At 35.4% G+C, this 21,714-nt stretch overlaps 1 protein-coding gene across 6 annotated transcripts in view; it reads right to left on the bottom strand.

Annotated features, from left to right (window-relative positions):
• Nucleotides 1-21,714, bottom strand: part of LOC307188252 (uncharacterized protein) — a 401,616-nt gene that overhangs the window by 265,994 nt on the left and 113,908 nt on the right. Inside the window, exons 3-4 of one of the 6 annotated variants that reach the window (XR_013828869.1) lie at nucleotides 21,663-21,689; nucleotides 13,948-14,116 (exon numbers count right to left, since the gene is read on the bottom strand). The exons of 4 other annotated variants lie outside the window; for them this stretch is intronic. Coding sequence is in view for 1 of the 2 variants with exons in the window: in XM_079925135.1 (XP_079781261.1) it covers nucleotides 21,674-21,689 (16 nt within the window). In the remaining variant the exon portion in view is untranslated. Of the gene's footprint in view, nucleotides 1-10,711; nucleotides 14,117-21,662; nucleotides 21,690-21,714 lie in introns of those variants that run through there. One more of the 6 variants, XM_079925135.1, reaches the window with a different exon arrangement.

Here is a 21,714-nt window from a genome sequence, read left to right as displayed (position 1 = left end):
TGATCCACCTCCTAGAGTAATGGAAATAAAAACAAAAATAAACAAATGGGACCTAATGAAACTTAAAAGCTTTTGCAAAGCAAAGGAAACTACAGACAAGACAAAAAGACAACCCTCAGAATGGGAGAAAATATTTGCAAACAAATTAACAAAGGATTAATCTCCAAAAATTATAAACAGCTCATGAAGCTCAACATTAAAAAAACAAACAACACGATCAAAAAATGGGCAGAAGACCTAAATAGACATTTCTCCCAAGAAGACATACAGATGGCCAAGAAGCACATGAAAAGCTGCTCAACATCACTAACTACTAGAGAAATGCAAATCAAAACTACAATGAGGTAACACCTCGCACCAGTTAGAATGGGCATCATCAGAAAATCTACAAACAACAAATGCTGGAGAGGGTGTGGAGAAAAGGGAATCCTCTTGCACTGTTGGTGGGAATGTAAATTGATACAGCCACTATGGAGAACAGTATGGAGGTTTCTTACAAAACTAAAAATAGAATTACCATATGACCCAGCAATCCCACTACTGGGCATATACCCAGAGAACACCATAATTCAAAAATACACATGCACCTCAATGTTCATTGCAGCACTATTTACAATAGCCGGGTCATGGAAGCAACCTAAATGCCCATCGACAGACAAATGGATATAGAAGATGTGGTACATATATACAATGGAATATTACTCAGCCACAAAAAGGAATGAAACTGGGTCATTTGTAGAGACATGGATGGATCTAGAGACTCTCATACAAAGTGAAGTAAGTCAGAATGAGAAAAGCAAATATCGCATATTAATGCATATATGTGGAACCTAGAAAAATGGTACAGGTGAACTGGTTTGCAGGGCAGAAATTGAGACACAGATGTAGAGAACATATGTATGGACACCAAGGGGGGAAAGTGGCAGGTGTGTGTGTGTCAGGGGGTGGGATGAACTGGGAGATTGGGGTTGACATATATACACTTATATAAAATAGATAACTAATAAGAACCTACTGTATAAAAAAATAAATTAAATTAAATTCAAAAAAAAACCCTAAAGATGTCTTTCAGCAAAAGGCAACAAAGTCAAAGTCAGCAGACTAGTCCCAGACTACAAGAAAATATCTGAAATCTCTAAATCTGAGAATTAATTACTCTGATATATAATGAAGTACTATAAATCATATTTTAAAACAAAAATTAGGAAACAATAGAAAAATGGTTAAAGAGTATGAATAGGCAATTCACTAATGGGGAAGCCCAAAATACTATTAAGAATATGGAGAGATGTTCAACCTCCCTAATGGTCAGAGAGAGCCAATAAAACTAATTTGAAATAGAATTATATAGTCATTAGAATGGTAAAAATTGGAGCATTAGTAATATCAAGTGTTAGCAAGGATATAAGAAAATTTTAACATCCATTGCTAGTATTACGAATGTAAACTGGGGCAAACATTCTGGAAAGCATGAAATTGTGTACTTTGAATAGTCTTGAATATAAACCTCAGAGAAACAGACGGAATGTTCATCATAGCATGACCTTTGGTGGCAAGTATTTGGAGGGATCCTAGACATCAGTAGGAGAAAGGACAAGTACAATATGGCATATGCAAATGATGGCATGGAATAGTCATAAATAATGAGCCAGATGTACATGTAACAACATGGGTAGATACAAAAGAATACAGTAGTACACAAGAAAAGTAAGATGCAGAATGACATAACCATGTCATTTATGTAAATCAAAAAGACAAAGCAATAGCACTATATATTTTTTTAAATAGATACATATCTAAGTAAACATATGGATAGTATATTAGGAGACTGAATATTAAATAGAGTAAAGCGGGTGAATGTGTGTTGGGTGGGGAAAAATGAGTGAGGATGGTGAATACAGAACAAATAAAACAAAAAGGGACCTCATGATGAAAATACTCGCTGAACAGAGAATATGATTAACTCAATACTCGACACATGAAAACCCACATACAACAGTATTTAGAAGATAGTGGGAATTCCCTGGTGGTTCAGTGGCTAGGACTCTGCGCTTCTACTGACGGGAGCCTGGGTTCGATCCCTGGTTGTGAAACTAAGATCCCACAAGCCGTGCAAAGTGGCCAAAAAAGAAAAATAAAATGACCAGGTTAAAACCAAAAAAGATGAAGATAGTGGTGCTATAGGACTAGAAAAGAAGACCTTTTAAAGAAAAAAGAATGGACAAAATTATCAAATGTTGTGAAGAGTTCATGTAAGAAAAGGAGTCAAAAAAAGAAAAAACAAATTATTATGGTGAAAATAATTTGGATATAGTGAAAATAATTTCACTAAACCATCATCAATTTCTTCATATTCCTTAATTTGTAGAACTAGATTGAATGCTTTTCTATGAGTGTTTTGGCAATGACACACACAAAAAATCTTGTTTCTTCTAATTGCACACTAATTTCTGCTTTTCTTTTACTGGTAGCTTCCTATCACTACTTACGTGCTGTTTACTACCTCCTATGACCAGCAGATCCTTTCCTGATCTCATTGTGCTCATTTGTGTGATATAAATGGCTCATTTTTATTATCAATTAGCTTATTTTTATGATAGACATGCCCTATGACCTCTCCTTAGGGAAAAGATGCTTCTATAATCTATTTCCATATTCTCTGGTTTATTTACTCTAAGTCACTTCATCATTCACTGTGTATATGGTTTTATATCAGAGTGCTCCAGATGTAGGACCATATTTATGTCATATAAAGTAACTCCTTCCCAGCAAGGGGGCTGTAAATGTAGACTTTGCTCAAGAAGAGAAAATGGTATTAGTGAGAATCTAGCTGTTCTCTTCCATAGCTGGATCTTCTCCCTTCTTGTCATTAAATCTATTTCACTCTTTCTCACACACATAGAAACACACTTACTCTCCCTCTAGGGATGACAACCCAAAGTCCCATCCAGTCACTGCTTGCAACTCAAGTCCAGGAACACTGGGTGAGATGCAGTCTTCTCCATCAGGTCTAGATGTGGCTCCTCATGTTCCAGCATCCTATTAAACTAGAAAGGTATCTGTTTCCCTACATCCCATATACAGTGGTTGAACAAGGACATGATGGTTACACAGTGACTACACAAGAAACACTTCCCATTTGGAAAAGAGAAAAAATGGAGGAACACAGCAGACATAGGTCTATAGCAATCCTGAAATCCTGTTATGCACACATTTTAAGAGCCCCTCCATCTGGGGGTAGTTCCTTAAGTAGACCCTGATTCTGCTCTTTGAGAACATCTCCATAGTGTTTGACTAACTGAAACAAATAATTCCATCTTTAGGGAGTTTCCTCCTTGTTCATTAATCAACTTGGCCACATCTAAAGTGAGTGTTAGGGAGAAGATCCTATTTGAGGTCTAGACCAAGCCCTCTAAGCTGCCTCCTGCTTATGGAAAGTTAAGGGACAAGAATTATTTTACATCTCAAATAGTCAAAGTGATTTTATTCTGGGCGCGTGGCTTCTTGGGCCATATACACTCTCCTCAGAAACACAGTAAACACTTAGTATTTTTACTTCCAGTAGTTCCATGTGCCATACTCAAAGTTCTTTTCAGACACAGATCTCAAATCTGTCTTTTGTTCTTTGCCTCTTTGTCCCAGTGCCTCACATTCTCAATGTAATACTTACTGGCTATAGTGAGGCCCTCTGGAACAGTAGGTGAGAAGTTTCACTCTTAATGAAATCTTTTCCTGACTTTATTCAACTCTGAATTTTTAGCACCTTCAACACTCAAAGTTTTCATTATTTTTTTTAATGTCAACTTTTACAATTTAGGTATAGAAGCTGTGATAATTATTTTTCAATCTTTCTAGGCCCCAGATATCTGAATTCTATTTCCTTTCACATCTGCTTGAAATTGCCAATTGTTTCCAGATTCTCTCTTATATTAATTTCTTAGAAAATTTCTTAAAACAGATATTAGTAACAAATATAAACTATTTAATTTTCCAACCTCGTCCCCACAGCTGCCCACTCAGCTGGCATAAGGTGGGCCTTCCAAGTAGGTAACAGCTTGAGTATTTTGTCATCACATAAATGGACCTTTAGCTGTCCATCCAGCTGTATCTTCCTTTGCCATTCACAGACCAGCTACTAAGTCAAAACTACATGTTTTATACTTTCATTACATCACAGTACCCCACTTCTAGTACAAATTCTTTGTCAGGATACGCCAAGTTATGCTTTGGTATCAAATAAACATTGAAAAATCTCAGCAGCTTAACACAAGTTTGTGCCTCCCCATCATAGTTTGATGCAATGGGGCAGTTCTCCTGGACTGTTCTCTGCCCACTGATTCAGGAACCCAGATTCCTTCCATCTTGTGGCATTACCACACCAGAGTATCACTTTCACTTGCCCAGATTAGGGTGAGAAAGTGAACCAAGAACCTCACTGAAGATTTTAGGGTTCAGGCCTAGAGACATCACTTTTGGAAACATTTCATTGGCCAGATCATAACTACAAGGAAGACTGGGAAATACATGCCCTGCAAAAGGAACTAGAATGGGTGAGCATCTAGTCAGTTTCTATCTTAACAAACTTTGCCAAATATGACAACAAAATAAATCACATTTACTTTTTTCCCCCTTAGGAAACAAAAGCTCTCAGTCTTCTCTCTCCCCACTTCCATTATCCACCACCTCCCTAAGTGAGGTAATTAGTGTTAATAGTTGGTGTATATCCTTCCAGATTTTATAAATCTATTTACCACTCCACGAATCCCCTTCCTGCTCCTCCTAAAAACAATTAATGTGAATATTATTGACGAGGTCTTCAGGTATTGATTGAGCCACATTTACTAGTAGGCTCAGCTACTGTATTTTAAAGTCTTGTACATATCCGTGGATATTCTATTCTCCCTTCCACATCTTTGTTTTCCAACCAACTAAGTGCAACCAGGTGTCTAAGTAGGTCAAGCTTCTAAATCATTTTCTTCCTCTAATTTCCTTCTTCTGTCTGGTTCTCATTCACTTTCTTTCTCACTCTTTAAGGTCTTCCCCATTAGCACTCTTAGACTTTATTCTTCTATGCTGTGAGCCAGGGGATGATAAAACCCCAATGTTTGGATTTAGAATTTTAAAGGAGATATAAATATCATTTGGGTTTCTGGTCTAAGCTATAGGAGCCAATCCAGGTTGATGAGAATTCTTCATTAAAGGTTATCGACTACTTGGTCATTTCTACAATTGTTTTTTTAATATTCAGCAGCCTCCAGAACTCCATGGAAGGAAAGGCTGTACCATGCAATGAAGGACTCAAATGTTTATGCTGTCCCATCACGGTGTGCAGTATGGTGGCCCTGGGGAGATAGTTGATTGACAGAGCAGAGCATGATTAGTGTATTTCTGACTGCCTGGACACAATTCTACCAGTACCATTACAATCCAGTCCAGTCTCACAATGGACACTTTTGTTTTGTTTTGTTTAACTAATACTGGGTGACAAACGCATTACTCTGAAATTTATCATTTAATAGATCATGCATATCTTCCCAGAAAAATAAATCTAGATTCATATATATATGAATACAGTCATATTTATTGTATATGTGTATATATATATAAAGGAAGTATTAATTTTCATTTTAATCACTGCATAGTATTCTCTTGTACCATAGTACCATAATTTAATCATTCCCCATTGATGGCTACATGCATGTGTGTGTCTGTATGTGTGTGTGTGTGTATATATATTTATTTATTCATTTGGACTGTAGCTTCTGGATTCAATTCCTAAAAGTAGGATTTCTAAATATAGGTTTATGGATTTCTAATGTTTAAAAATATTGCCAAATTTCCCTTCCAAACACCTGTACATTACCAGTATCTAAAAGTGACTTTTCCCCATCTGAGCACCAAAATTGGATGTTATCAATCTTTAAATTTTGACTATCAGATTTGTGAAACGTTTGTATTTAATAACTGTTTTAAGTTGTATATTTTATTAGTGGGGTTGAAGACCTTCCTCACATCAGAATAATACAAATAGTCTCCTGAATTTTGTCCTAATATTTTTATAAGTTTTTTTTAACATTTAAATGCTTAGTCTAACATGTATTTTAGTACATAGTATGTGGATAAACTCAACTTTATTTTCTTTCAAGTGAATACTGATATTTAGTTTCAATGACCAAATTATGATAGCCCCAATCAGCATGACTGATGGAAATTTGACCCCCTCAATGTGTCCCATTATTAGTTTTGGAAGTCCCCAAAATAATCCCTATAAACCAATTAATAAACCAATGAATTTGCCACCGTTATAATGACCACCCGGTTTTTCTCTCCTACCTTCCATTCTTGTGCCCAGGCCAACACCCCTCTAGGCCACTTTGTAAAATTTTATCACTATGTATTACACAATACGAGTGTTAAGTGTCTTCTCTCCAGATTATCCCAAATTTGGCCAATGCTACGATCAGGAGACACACAAGAAGAATGTCCTCCTCCTCAACTTTAGGGCCAAACTTTGTCATTTGGACACTGAGTCAAATCTACATGTTCCTCAATCTTTCATAGTCTTTCTTGAGTCGTTCTTGTTAGCAAAGAATCTCACAGGGTCCTCATCAAAACAGTTCTATAAATTCTGTCCTGGGACTTCCCTGGTGGTCCAGTGGATAAGACTCAGTGGTCCCAATGCAGGGGGCCCAGGTTCAATCCCTGGTCGGGGAACTAGATCCCACATTCATGCCGTGACTAAGAGTTCATATGCCGCAACAAAGATCTTGCATGCCTCAACTAAGATCCAGCGCAGCCAAAATAAAATAAATAAAAAGAAATCTTCAAAAAAAAATTCTGCCCTTTATTTCTTTATACATAAGAGATCAAATTAGATTTTTCCAAAGAGGGACAGATACCATACCACTGCCATCTGCGTTTCTCAATGCCTACGTATGAAATAAAATTCAAAGATAACATAACCTACCTAAATACAGAATTTCAAAATATATATGATGAATTCAAATTATGATATATGAAAGCTTTAACTACATTTTAGAATAAATGGAAATCAATTTATAAAAAAATTATGTGTTTCAATATGAAAATCCTTGCACAAAATCACACTAAAAAGTTTGACAAGGCATAATCTAATACTCTGTGTATACAACCACAGTGAAACTCCAAGAAAGTCTGATACTGGTATTTTGCACTAGCATTTACTTCAATGATATTATTTTCCAAAATAATGAACAATTCTTGGTAAGGTGATAAACCAAACAAAGTGTAATCTTCCCATGATTTACTTAGTAATTTCATTCTGGGAAAATTCAGTTTATATAACAACCTGCCAAAAAAAATGTGATTGTATGTAAAAATGTGATCTGCATCTAGACTCAGATAGTTATAAATAGGGTTTTTTTTAAATATACACTAATGTCTGGTTGGACAATAAATATTTATAGGAGTCACATGACAAGTCTTCATTGTCTGGGAATGTCTCATCCAGTGCAGATAATCTAGCACCCTTGATAGCCACCAGTGGTATTCCCCCTCTTCCATCATTGTAAGAATATAAAAATGCCTCAAAAATTTCTAAACACTCCATCAGGAGTGGTATCACATCGTTTGGAAACCACTAATCAACACCACCATTTCCCTCATCACCTGGGCTCTCTCCCCCAAACCCAACCGAAAACTCCCTCCTCAACTATTTACAAAACAAAAACTCCCATAATTAGCAACTGTATTAAATAGATGCTTTTTTAAAAGGAGGAGGGAAGGTAATGTTTGAGTTAACAGCACTGGGTCCAATTTAGCTAAACAAATGCATTTTCCTATAATAATATAAAAATGAAGCAGAATACTCTTCAGTAATCAAAAGAGAAAACAGATTTTTAAAAATCTCTTCAGTGCTTTGATCATCATGGGCCTTCAGCATTTAGCACAGTGCAAACAGTATGTCACAAATACTAACTGAATGGATGTTACTGTTTACTACCAACCTACCCTGTAATAGGTTTTCTTTCTCTCCTGTTTTTCAGTTTTGCTAAGCAGTTATAATGGTTCTATAACATAGCTTCCATTATTAAGTTGTTGGCATTCCACTGTTTTTAGTTCACATTTCTCCTTTAGCTGAAATTCATATAAAGACAGTCCTCTTGCGTTGCACAAAAATAATCATCTTTGTCAACTCTTCCAATGAGCTAACATTCCATGATAAATTTAATTCACTGTACTATTTTAGTCATTAAATTTTACTTTATGTTCATGTCTTGTGTCGATAGATCACTGGTTTAATGGAGTGTAATAAATGAGTTCTTAATTGATTATTGTTCTCATTAAATCACTGCACTTCCACAAGGAAAATCTGTGAAATACACAGACATAATGTGATGCCCCAGAGCACAGAGTAAAGAATGGATGCCAAGCATAGAAATATAATTTTGAAAATTCAGGAAAGATACACCCTAGAGCATAACATATTAGAATCATATTGATAGTTGGAATTTTTTTAACCCAGCCTGCACCATAAAGTGTAATTTTGTTTTAGGAAATGTCTATAATAATCCTCAAGGTGTAATTTCCTGATCAAAACAGGTTTTTGCCCCCACACAGCAATAATGTTTTAAGACATCCCAGGCGTTTTGACTGACAGCCACTGATATTTCAAACAGTGACTATGTACTGCACTGCTATTTCTGCAAGAGATGGTGATGGTTATTTTGTATAATGCAAGCTTAAAGTACTCTACAGTATAAAGGAATAGCTTTTGGAAACAGTCAGCTACATGTTCCACTACCACTACTAAATAAGCAATGACAAAGAGATATTCACCTATCCTTCTAAAATGTATTTTATTTGAAATGTCCTTGTAGGGGAGTAAAAAGCAACTCCTTTTGTTCCAAGCAGTTGACAAGAACACTGGAAATATTGAGAAAATTGTACTCATTTCTTCTGAATAGTAAATCACAATTGCTTCATCTTATCTTGTTCTGTCATTGCAACACTCACAATGCTATTATGGGTATCCATTTTAAAGGATCCTTATCAATCTGCTATTATCACTGGTGAACTCAAAAGTTAGAAAGTTAAATTTAACTAAAGTTGATAGGCTAGAACAGGGAAAAAATGGGATTTAACTCCCCATGTTTTGACCCCTAATTAAATGTTCTTTACATTACACCCTAGTGACTCTTTACTGTGAGTACCAAGTACCATAAAATGTTATCCTCCTCTCTCAAAACTGTACCTTTCACTCTGTTCTCAAAGCCTGAAACCCTTGAAGGGAATTGCATGTGGACTGAGTTCATGGCTGAGGGTACAGGGAATTACTGCAATTCCTTTTTTGACCTCTCTTCTCAGGACCTCTAGAAAATGCTTGATAAAATACTTTGTTCTTATTTCATATAAACTGGTTAATGGCATATCACAAAAGTCCACATCTTAAACAACGTATGACAGGTGAACAATGTATTCATACTATGTTGGTGGCCAGGTCCCAACTTGTGCTCTCTGAGTACTTTGTGGTCCTGGGACTGGGTGCTTCCGTTCCAAAAGAGCTGTCAATGGAATCTGTCCACTGATGAGTCATGTTTCACTTAAACAGAACCCCTCAATGCTAACAAATGAAGTAATTTAGGCCTTAGATCTTAGATCTGAAAAATAAAAGCTCTGATGAAGTGACACTACCCATAAAGCAAAGGCAGAGTTGAGTCAGGTGTCTCTCCTCTCTCTGCTCCTGATCCCGTACCTCTCTGGCCCTCTATCTCTAGCTACAGAAGTAGGGAATAAAGCAAAGATAAAGTGACTATCTTCTTAAAGTGTTGTCGTGACTGCAAAATGAAATCTGGTTTAAAAATAAATTCTTAAAAGAAAATTATTTAATAAATTGTTCATCAGTCTTTTGGCTAACTGACTTTCAATGAATTGATCTAGAAGCTCCTAGTCCCAAAGTACACTGCCTCAGATGTATGCATACGAGGCAGGCTTGGTCAATCAGTATCGTAGTCCCTAACCATATTCATGATATATGACCCATACCAGAGTCCACTCTGGGAAGACTGTTAGATCTGTGGGTAACGATGCTTCTTCTTCCTTTTGTATATTAAGCTATAAGGACCACACAAGCCTAAAGTTGTCAGTGGCCACACTGCCACCTTGTAGAAAGAGACTCTAAGAACGAAGCTAACACAGAGGAAATCAGAGCCAAGGTATGGACAGAAACAAAATCTAATTATATAGTTGAAAACATATATCATGCTATTCCTGAGGACTGATGCCTCTAGACTTTTCAGCAGTATGAAGTAATATATTCTCTTTTTGAAATTAAGCTCTTATAAGTTTCTGTCACTTGCAACCAAAGGCAGACTGAGAGATTATGGAAAAGAGACAAAATTTTAAAGTGGTATAAAAATATAAGGCATTTTTATTGTTGCCAAATAAATGCAAGAACTTTCCCTAAAATATTCTATTTGATCTGATTCGATCGAGTCTAGTGACTCCATCATTCTTTTTTCTTTTTTGCGGTACGTGGGCCTCTCACTGATGTGGCCTCTCCCGTTGCGGAGCACAGGCTCCAGACGCGCAGGCTCAGCGGCCATGGCTCACGGGCCCGGCTCCTCCGCAGCATGTGGGATCTTCCCGGACCGGAGCAGGAACCCGTGTCCCCTGCATCGGCAGGCGGACTCTCAACCACTGCGCCGCCAGGGAAGCCCAACTCCATCATTCTTTAACACAACTTTCAACTCAGTTATGTTGCATAAACCAATAGGACTATTATACGAGTTCGAAATAAAATTTAAATGAAAACAACATAGAATTAACCAAACTTAACTGCGAAGGCTATGGAGGAAATGAAAAGGTGTTATAAACGCAGTATACCTGTAATATGGAAGAACACTATTTTCACTGCCAAGTGCAAATGCATTAAATTCATTTTGAAAATTATTTGGCTATTTTGACTAATAAGTACTGCTGTGTATGTCCATGAATAGAGTTTGATTTTAGGCACTTGGGTTAATTAACATTCAAGTTCAAGGATGACTAGTCTTTAATAACAAAAAATACATTTACCTCAAATAACAGTAGCATTATTTAAAAGCTCTTTTTCTGAAAATGATTGTACTCTTATTCCTCAAATAACTATTCTATTTTTACCTTTAACTCATCAATCAGGAACCATGCCATTATCCCAAATCACATTAAAAGATTATTTTCATAGGAAAGCTCATGAATTTCAGTCCTTTGAATAATCTTTTTATACTCCAACTCTACTATAAAAGAAAATTATTTTCAGGTTATGTTTATTTCATTTAGGATGAATGACAGTATTTATTTCAGTTCCTCATTCTGTATTCAGATCTCTATTAAACAGAGAAATCAAGATTCTCTTTTTGCTCAGATCAGTTTTTTTGGTCCTACCATTAAGAGGGTTATTTACATGAGAGAAAGTAATTTCTAAACATTACAAATATTGAATCTGATTTTCTTCCCTCTCCCACCGTTAGCAGAGAGATTAGGCTGGCAAAGCCACAGAAAGAGAAATGCTGCTGCTGGCCGTGGATCTTCGTGAAGATAAAGAGTGCAGTTATAGAAGGAAATCTTGGCAGAGGGCTCCCTGCCGAACACAGACATACATGGAGAATGATATGTGAAGTCATTTGGTCAAAACTCTTCTAATTTGGGATGAGAGTACAGAATACTGGCTCCCTCCTAAACATACTAGAGTCCCAAATCTGGAAAATCGGCTAGGAAACCACTTCTCAAAGCCTGTTACTTAATCTCTTAGAATTTCAGAAAGGAAACTCAGGCTAAATATTGACCAGAGGAAAGAAAAGAGGTAGAATGGCAAAAGGAAAAATTGCATCAAGGGAAAGAATGTTTTTCTCCAAAACCCAGAACACTAATTAACTGCCCTTCTGAGGGTAGGACTCAGACTCAAAAAGTGAACTGGTAGCTCCTTTTATGAATTTTAACCATGGCTGAGTTTTAAACAAGTTGCCCTCTTAGAATATACTTGGTTGTGTTATTCAAGTCCTACCAATCTTTCCTAGCCCAGCTCCAATCCCAACTCTTCTGATGAGAATCTTCTAGTTTCCCCAGCTCTGTGTTGACTATTCTTTTCTGAAATATGACAGTCCTTAACCTGTCACCTCTCTCACATGATTCCTCTTTTACTCAACTCTGTGTTATTGCTATTTATGTTCATGTCCCAGCTTTCCTGATAAAATTATGAACTCCCTTAAAGAAGGTTCCTTGCATAATTCAAGTTTCTAATCTTAGCCAAGTACCTTGCACAGTGTAAGGCGTTGAATAAATACTTGTTAAATGGATGGCATAGAGGAACGGATGGAGAAAATGTTTAAGACCAATATTGGCAAACTTTTTCTTAAAGAGCCAGACAGTAAATATTTTAGACTTTATAGGCCAAGAGACAAAATTGAGAATATTACATAGATATTTATATATAACCACTTAATATATAACCATTGTAAAAGTAAAAACCATCTTAGCTTTCAGGCTGTATAAAAACAAATCTCAGGAGAAATTTGGTCCATAGGCTGTAATTTACCAAATTGGTTTATATCATTAAAATTTTTGAAAAAGTATATTTATTAACAAGGCTTGTTTTTAATAGGTCACTTTTAATTACCTTGTTTTATCCTTGAAATGGTCTATGGCATTTAATTGGGGCACATAATAAATAAACATTTTTGGCTACCAACAACCAAACCTGATTATTCTACTTTTGTTTTTCAGACTCATGTAAAATATCTTCAGCTCCATGCTTGTCTCCATACTTTCCTTATTTGACTTTGTATTGCAGTACTTTGTAACGTTCAGTTCATCAGATGTTTGAAGACAAAAATTGTGTCATCTTCTGAGTATCCCCAATAGTGGAGAGAAAACCAGTTACAAATATAGAGAAGTGGCAAAGGAAGGTAGATTCAGGAAACAGCAAGTAATCAAGTTTTTACCACTACATGTAGAGTGGTGGTAGTTTTCAATAAGGCTAACTAGTTGGGAGGACCAGCATATACACTGGAATACATTACCTATCTGCAGAGGAATTTATACTTAAAAGTGCAATTTAAAAGGGAGAGTCAAATACAACTTAAAAGGGACAATCATAGACTTCCATTTCTAGCCTTGATGGAGTAAGTGGAGGCAGACTTGTCTTCCAGCAGTGACTAAACACCTTGACAAACTATGTTCAGTAATTATTTTCAGGCCTGGATAGTAGGTAAAGGAGGACCATGGTTCCTATGGGAAGGGATGAAAACAAGGTGGGCCCTATGGTTATTCCATACTCTGACTGGATACACATTAAGGACTATAGTACATAGAGGAAAAACCCAAGTGGAGAATAAGACTATTGCTAAATTAAGGAAATAGAGATCAGAGTCCAGGGAAGCTGATGGATTGTGTGAGGCAGAAACCAGCGAGGAGAGATCAAAAAGATTCCAAAAATCCACATGGGAGCCCCCTTGAATCTTTTGCTAAATATTATTAGGGGCACATGCATAGCATAAAAACTCCATTAAGCTAGGCAAAAAAACAACAACTAAGGATCTGTAAGATGAAAAATTCTGAGTTTAGATAGGGCCTGGAGGGGGTTGAAATATAACTAGCTAGAGTAGAGAGATCTCAATGAACAGGGAGTAGAGACCCCAGAGGCTCACCTTTTAATATCAGAGCTAAATTCACCTAGAGTAAAATGACTCCAGATATGAACTATTAAAATTTAAAAATAAGCTTCAAAATGATCAAGGTGATCTTCAAGTTACTTAACTACCTGCTAAAAAAAAGTCACAACTGTTTTAAAAAAAAAACATGATCCAGGTCCTCAATCATATAATATTTACATTGTCCAGCATCTAATAAAAAAATTACCAGATATTTAACGAAGCAGAAAAATGTGACCCAAAGCCGAAAGAAAAATACAAACAATAGTAAGAGACTTACCATACAGATCAGAGCAAAATAAGAGCAAGGATCTGAGGGCAAACAGGTCCAAGACCGGCACAAACTCCCAGATCAATCTGGGGATCCAGGAGCAGAAACCAACTGTGCTTCTCTCTTCTGGTAGTGCCAGAAAAAGTAGCAAACCTTGAAGAGCTTCCGAGAATGGCACCTGATATAGACACAGAAGCATGGAGAAGGCTACCTGAGGTATTCTAGGCAGTCAGCCTGAGACAGGCTCACAGAGCTCTCCCCACAACTACCAGCACCAAGAGCACAGCCAATGACCTTCTGTGGTCAAAGACTGGAGGGATTTGAATATAGATATGAGAGCAGACACTGAGATAGCTTTAGGAGCAAAACATAAACAGGAACAACCACACTAAAAGGATGCCTGAATGGTCAGATGATGACACTATGAACCAGGTTTACCAACACCCCCCACATATCTTGGTATCTAACTATGCTCTGAAACAGAAATCTGAGGGAGGTAAGGAACTGATTTGAGAGAACAGTGAATTGACCAAAATCTAGTTTTTAAATTATAATCAAGGGAAGTTATAGGGGGAAAAGGGGACATTTCTTGCTAATCTGTGTTTCACTGTATTATTATTGTTACAGTATTGTTTTGTTGTTTTTGTTATTTACAGTAGAGATAATGTTATCTTCTACATAAACAAAACTGCTGTTCCCTTAGTCTCAGACTCTTCCTGATCTCAATGTTAATGTCTGACTCTATCAGTTCTCACTGATTCATTTCAGCTTCTAGGTCCCATTCTAGCTCCAACATCTGGCTTTTCCTCCATAAGAGTGCTTGTGCTTGGTTCCTTTCTTCCCTGTCAAAATATACCTCTCTTCTTCCCCCTGGGGAGTCTGCTCTCTGCTTCTAAATATTTTCATTGTGCCAAATAAATCTATTGAAAGGGGTATGTGGCTGCCAATACTTTAATGTTCTATCTCTCAAAGGTAAGGTGTTTTCATTAAAACAAATGTCTACTTAGAAAAATATTTTAAGAATGGACACTTTATTTCTGTTGAGAACCATTGGCCCACATGAGCTAGTCTTACCAGAGTAAAGTACAGGGAAAAACAAAGCCTTGGGATAAGTTCAGACACATGGTACCATTAAGTAAACTACTTAAAGCATATGAATGACAGCTAATTATTGCAAACTTTAGAAAAATATAAGCATAACTTATTATACAAGCCAAGACACTTTTGAGAGGGACAGGGGTACTATTAATAACTACTCTTGGATAAAAGTCATAAATCATGACTGTTGTAGCCAAACCTGGGTGTATGATCACCTACATATAAAATACCTAATCTAGGAATTCAGGTTTTTGAGCATGAGCCACCTGTTCTCCTTGCTTGGTCTTGCAATAAACCTTTCTCTGTTCTAAAATAAATAAATAAAATAAAGTAAAATAAAATAAAGTAAAGTAAAATAATATAATTAATCTACAACTTCAATCAAAAAGAGAAAATACAAATTGTTCCAAAATATATTGAATATACCTTTATTGCATAATATGCCAAGCAAATGGAGGGTAATTCAAGAATGAAAGAAGGGAGCTAATGAGAATTGGTAGAAAAGGAACAAGAGAAAGCAAAGGGAGGTAAGGAATGGAGAGAAGAATCTGAAGGTCGAGAGGTGCACAGACATGGAAGGCAAAAGAGGGAAACTGCCACATGAAGAAGAGAATTTTAAAAGGCCAACTTCTGCTTATATAGACTTATCACTCCTTCCCTTCTCAGTTCTCTGAAAATGACCCCTGGTGCAAAATAATCTTTTCTACAGACGTATCATTGCTGATTTCCACCTCGGGTCTGGTATCCTACAGATCAGCACAGCCTCAGTTCATGACCAATTTTTGTCTTTACTTAACCGTATATTTTTAAATGTCACATTATAGGTGTTTCCCACATACCCATCCACTGAAATCATCCACACAAATTTGATTATTTTGAAACAAATCCCACACATCATTTCTACTATAATTTCTTCAGTTTGTATCTCTAAAGTATAAGGTCTTTCTTATAATAATATAACAACAATAACATTACCACATATAAAAATGGCAATATTTAAGAATATCTTAATGTTATCAAATATCCAGACTATAGGCAAATATATCCCCCATACACTGTTTTGGGTTTCTCTTGTTACTGTTAGTGTTTGACTTTATTTTTATGGTTGCTTTGTTCAAATAAATTCCCTATTATGAATTCAGCTGATATGCTTCTTAAGTTTCTTTCAGTATTTATAATTTATTTTGAGGACATCAGATCACTTGACCTATGTATTTTCACACTTTCTGGGTTTTGTTTGTTGTACCCTCATATTAAAATTTAACTTGTGTCTCTGTCCCTTATATTCTTATAAACTGGTAGAACTAGAGGGTTGATCACATTAAGGTTGAATTTTTTTAAATATACAGTTTCACAGGTTGTATTATATAACAATATTACTGATAGCAACATAGCAGGAAGCAATAACATCTGATTGTATCTCTTTCTGTGATATTTACATTGTTTACAGAATTCAAACTTTATATGAACCATACATAAATACAAAATATATATATTTATGTATAATTTTATGTGTATATATATTTATGTATATAAATACATATATTTATATATAAATATATGAATATATTTATATATTTATATAGTATATATTATATATTTATATATTTATTATATATTATATGTAATATATATTTATATTTAATATATTATATTATATATAATATATATTTATATAGAGATATATATTTACAATTATATATTTATATATTATATATATTTATATATTTATAAATATAAATATATATTTATGTATACATATGTACATAAATACAAAATATATACTATATATATATATATATATATACAAAATACATTATAAAGTTTCCCATAAACTTCACATCTAATAGATTTATTATCCATTGATAATCACTGCCTAGATCCACTAGTTCATCAGTAATGGGAAAAAGGTGATACTCTTAAGTCTATCATTCCTTCTATATTTATTGGCTGGAATTATTCTGTAAAAAATTTTCCCTTGAGTATTTTGTTCAGAAAATTTTCTGGTTTTCAGAATAGTTAATTGGTACCCTGTATTCCACCTAGATATAGATATGTAACTCCCTCCCTTTTACAGCTTTATATTACTCCACTGTGTGGATATACCACAGAATATTGGGTTGTTTCCAGTCTGAAAAATGCTGCAATTAATAGAATTGGGTGTGCCTTCTTATGGTCTCCAATGCCCTCTCCAACTCAACAGCCAATTAAACTTTTCTCAGGTAACCAAAACATAATAATTGACACGTCTGACATTCTTATTAAGTCTCTCAGCCCTTTGAACACCTTCATCTTGTTTAATAAGGCAATATGTCTGCCACAAACACCCCCTCTTCCAATATAACTATTATCCGAGAACTTAATCCTGAAAGGAACTTTAGAGATTATCTAGTTCAACTCCTTTATTTTCCAAATGAGGAAACTGCAGGGAGATCACATGATTGTAACCAAGGTCCCACAGTGTCAACTCAGATCAGATTTACCATGCAGTAAAGGAAGCTCAAGCTTCTACTTCATTCGTGAGGATTATTTCCAAGACCCACAGACAATCCCCAGCAATGTTTATATTACCATATGTTTCTTTAAACTTTTTAGAAATAAATTATTTTAGCTGAAATCAGTTAAGACCACTGTGTCTTCCCACTCTAACTTCCCCATGTCATGTTTGTGTCAAGTGGCAGTGGGCATTTTTGAGATCTGGCTAAGAGAATACTGGATTAGAAGTGTACCACTCCTAATGTGGATGGATGTGAAGCATGCTTCCTCTTGTTATATTTATATTTATTAATAAAATAAATGAGATAAGTTTAAATTTAAAGACTATTAAATAAAAATGATACAAATGAGTAACTAAATAGAAATTATTTGGAAATTGAGAACTGTAACAAAAATTTTCAGGTTCTGCCAAAGCAGTAATTCATTTAAAGAAGAGATAAACTTTAAATTGATTTTAAAATATTCAATAGATTCATGGAATGATTAATAAATCAACAAAGAACAGTGGGTCACATGAATATGTTAGAAAAGTTAATTTCTTGCTGATTTGACATAAAATACTGACATAGAACAAAATAATATAAAACAATACACCACTAATACAAGGACACTGATGACAAATATGCTTAATAGCTATCATCAATTGAAGAAGTATTTAAAACTAGTTACTGCCCCAATACTTTAAATGCCCTGAAATGTTACAACTCTTATGAAAGAAATTTGAAAACGGTTCCCCAACTTGACAGTTTACTAACATTACATGGTCTTAACAATCATGAATTGAGAACGGCAAGAAAATTTGCTAAGTCTAATAAAAGAAACTGATTTGGTCAATCATGAGAGTCCTAGTCACAACAGATTACATGATTAATAATTTTTAAAACTGAGGCAAAAGAAAGAGTTTAACAGTAATCCAGAGTAGCCCTTGTCATTCTTGTAGGCAACCCTTATGACAATAATAGACGTAAATAGAAGTGCTCTCTGTTCTAGATGCTAAGGGATTAAAAAAAAAAAAAAAAGAATAAGACAAGTTTCTGCTACTGACTTAGGAGAACAGAATTATGACAATGTTTGTTGTAAACAAATATACAAAAACAAGAGCAATTCACATGTATTCAGAAAGTCAGTGGTGGTTTTTTAAAATAGTTAATGTAAGTGCTCGTTCTTGGAGGATGGAAATGATTTCAATGGGTAGGAATGAAAGAGGACATTCCAAGTAGGGATAATAGGATGACAATAAAAACAGAAGCAATAAATAGTAGATTATATCAAAAAACAGCAAGAAGTTCTGCATGACTAGACTATAGGTTGTGCACTGGAAAGTCATTATAGAGAAAGAATAGGTCAGAATCAGATGGGACATGAAAATTTGAACTTTATTTGGCATTTCTGTGAGCAGAAAAGTACATGATGTAAGAATGCTTAAGGAATATGATTCACGATGAAGCATGGTGAATGGGTTTGGGGAAAAAGAGGCTCATGAGAGCAAGAAGAGTTAGAAGACATTTATAACACAATGTTCCAGACAAGGTCTGATGAAATTTGACCTATAGTTGTGGATGGAAGTAGAAATCAAAGTGTAAATTTATGATGCACTGTGAGGTAGAAACCAATAGAACTTGAATATGGATTGGATATTGGAGGTATGGACAAATAAATAGGCAAGAGTTTCAAATCTAAATGCTGACTGCCAGGACAAAATAAAAAGTTCAGGCATTTCCTATGGTCTTTTCCTCTTTTAAAGTAATACAACAGCAAATTGCATGTTTCTTCCCTGAACTGTCTCTTCAAAATTCTAGTATTCATGCCTTGCCTTCTCTCAAGGAAACACAAAATTTGGAAGAAACTGAATGACTTCCTAAAACTGATTTTATCAGAAAGCTCCTGAATAGAACATAATGTTATTTGTTAATTTCCATAGAAATTTTGTGCTCCATGTCATCCTAAACCTCTTGAGCTTCACTGTCTTTTTCAATCTTTATGCCCTTATTTTGCAATTCATTTATTTAAATTGCTTGATCGCAAGAACTTTCATCTGATTACAATGGCATATAGTTGCATGAACATATAAAAACTTCCAGAGCTCCCTAGTCATAACTCTAGACTAGGTTCCCCTAGATAGGACTTCAAACACTGTTTTAAAACAGTGAAGATAACTCATGGGACAAAGTCACAAGATAAGGGGGATGGCAATATTCAGATGATAATAGCAGTAATTTAGATGAAGTCAAAGTCATACCTGATTCAGTCACTGAAATCAACCAATGCACTATGCTAGACCTCATAAACAATACAAGAGAAGTCTGAAAATTAATTCCTATCTTCTAGGAAATTTCTATCCCTTTGGGATGAAAAAAGATAAGGTCTTACCATTTCAGGTAAGCATTTGATTATATACCACAGTAAGTGGTTCACAGTTAATCATATATGGTTAAGCATTCAAAAAAGAAATCATGTTCACTGGCTGGAGTAAAAGGGGAAGGTTTCAAGTAGAAAGAAAGACTTCATTGGTCCTTAAAAGACTGGTCAGCTTAGAGCCAGCAGAGAATAGGGAGAGGAGCACAGAGGTTTGGAGGAAAGCAAACTGGCAGCACTGGCACGAGCCTAGTGTATACATAAAACAGAAAAAATGCTGATTTTGGTGAAACAGGGGGTAAATGTTAAACACATAAAAACAAAAGATCAACTAAGCTGGAAGAATTCAATACTGGAAGGCTCCTTAGACACAATTCTACAGGCGAGGAAAGTTACTGAAATTAATGACTAAGAGTAAGATAAAGTGGAATATTTAGGAAGATGGACTGACAGGTGTGTTGATGATCATTGGGACACCAGAGAGATTCCAGAGGCAGGAAGCCCAATTTGGAAGCTACTCTAACAAGAGGTAGGGTCAGCACAATGACCAGCATAAATATGAAATGCAAATAAGGATAAGGCCAAATCAAGTCCCCCCGAATTGATTCTTTATCTCTATGACCTGTTAGGACTATTATGACTACTGGAAAATAGGGGATAAAAAACTTTTTTAAGGCTAAATTTTTTTATGTAGCTAAATGTTAAATCAAAATAGGCTATTTTCTTCACTCTTAAAGTATTTTTTGTGTCTTTTTGGTTTGTCTCCATTAATCATATCCAACAAGAAACACTAAGGGAGAAGATAAGAATATAAAGTTTCAGGGTAAAAAATAAAGAAAAGAAAGTTCCCAGGTTTTTTTGGAGGGACAGAATGGTTGCCTTAAAGGTAATAAAATAGAATTATGAGGAAGGAAAGCATGATAAGTGGAAAACTTCTCTAAAAGAGACCAGAAAAGTTAGTATTTTGAACACTTACTTTCGATACCTCATCTCATTTAAATCTCCCTACAACACAAGAAACTAGTTTTCACATTTTATAGTTTTCAAAGTAACGACTATGAGATATTGAAAAATTTATCCTGACTTACAGTTATTAAATACAGAGGGAAAAATGTTGAAATTCAAAGCCAGATCTATCTGGTTACAGAAACTGCTATGGAATTCCTGCTATGGAATACTGCCTCTCCAGCCTAAATTTTCCATGAAATATTCCATGAAAGATTTAGTTTCCTTTCCTCTTGTACCTGCTTCCTGTGGCCTTTGATGAATGGGAGCCTTCTGAGATGCTAATAGGAATTTGGGGGATAAGAGAGAGTCTTACGTCCATGTTTTTAAAGAAGTGCTAAATCAAACCTTTAATATGTTAATACTCAGGGACAATCCAAAGCAGAGATATTGTATGCAACACGTTCCAAAATATTTTTATCCATAGTACCTTTCTCTCATGGTTCATTTTGTGGGATTGCTATATCTAATCAGGTTGGACAATATGATCTAGTACTTCTGAAAAAGGTTTAAAAGATGGAAAGTGGAAAGACGACTGGTATACATTCATTTGTTTAAAAGTAGAAATGTAAGTGATGAATATATATCCCACTGAATTTTACTACGTAAGAAACAAATGACATACTTAAGAGTCACTGGGAGAGAGGCACTATCAAAGGTTGCAGCCTCAGATTTGAGGACAGGAAGCCCATCTGGGCTTCCAATAAGCAAACTCTTCCCATGACACCATGATGGGGACTTCAGCAAACACAGGGTCTGATTCATCATACCTGGTCTTATTTCAGGTGATTCCATCTCTGGCAAAAGGTAAAAGAAAGCAGT

The sequence above is a fragment of the Stenella coeruleoalba genome (assembly GCF_951394435.1).
Source record: "Stenella coeruleoalba genome assembly, chromosome: 6".
NCBI classification, from domain to species: domain Eukaryota; kingdom Metazoa; phylum Chordata; class Mammalia; order Artiodactyla; family Delphinidae; genus Stenella; species Stenella coeruleoalba.
Note: the sequence above shows the minus strand (reverse complement) of the source record. Positions and strands in the feature narration are given on the sequence as shown.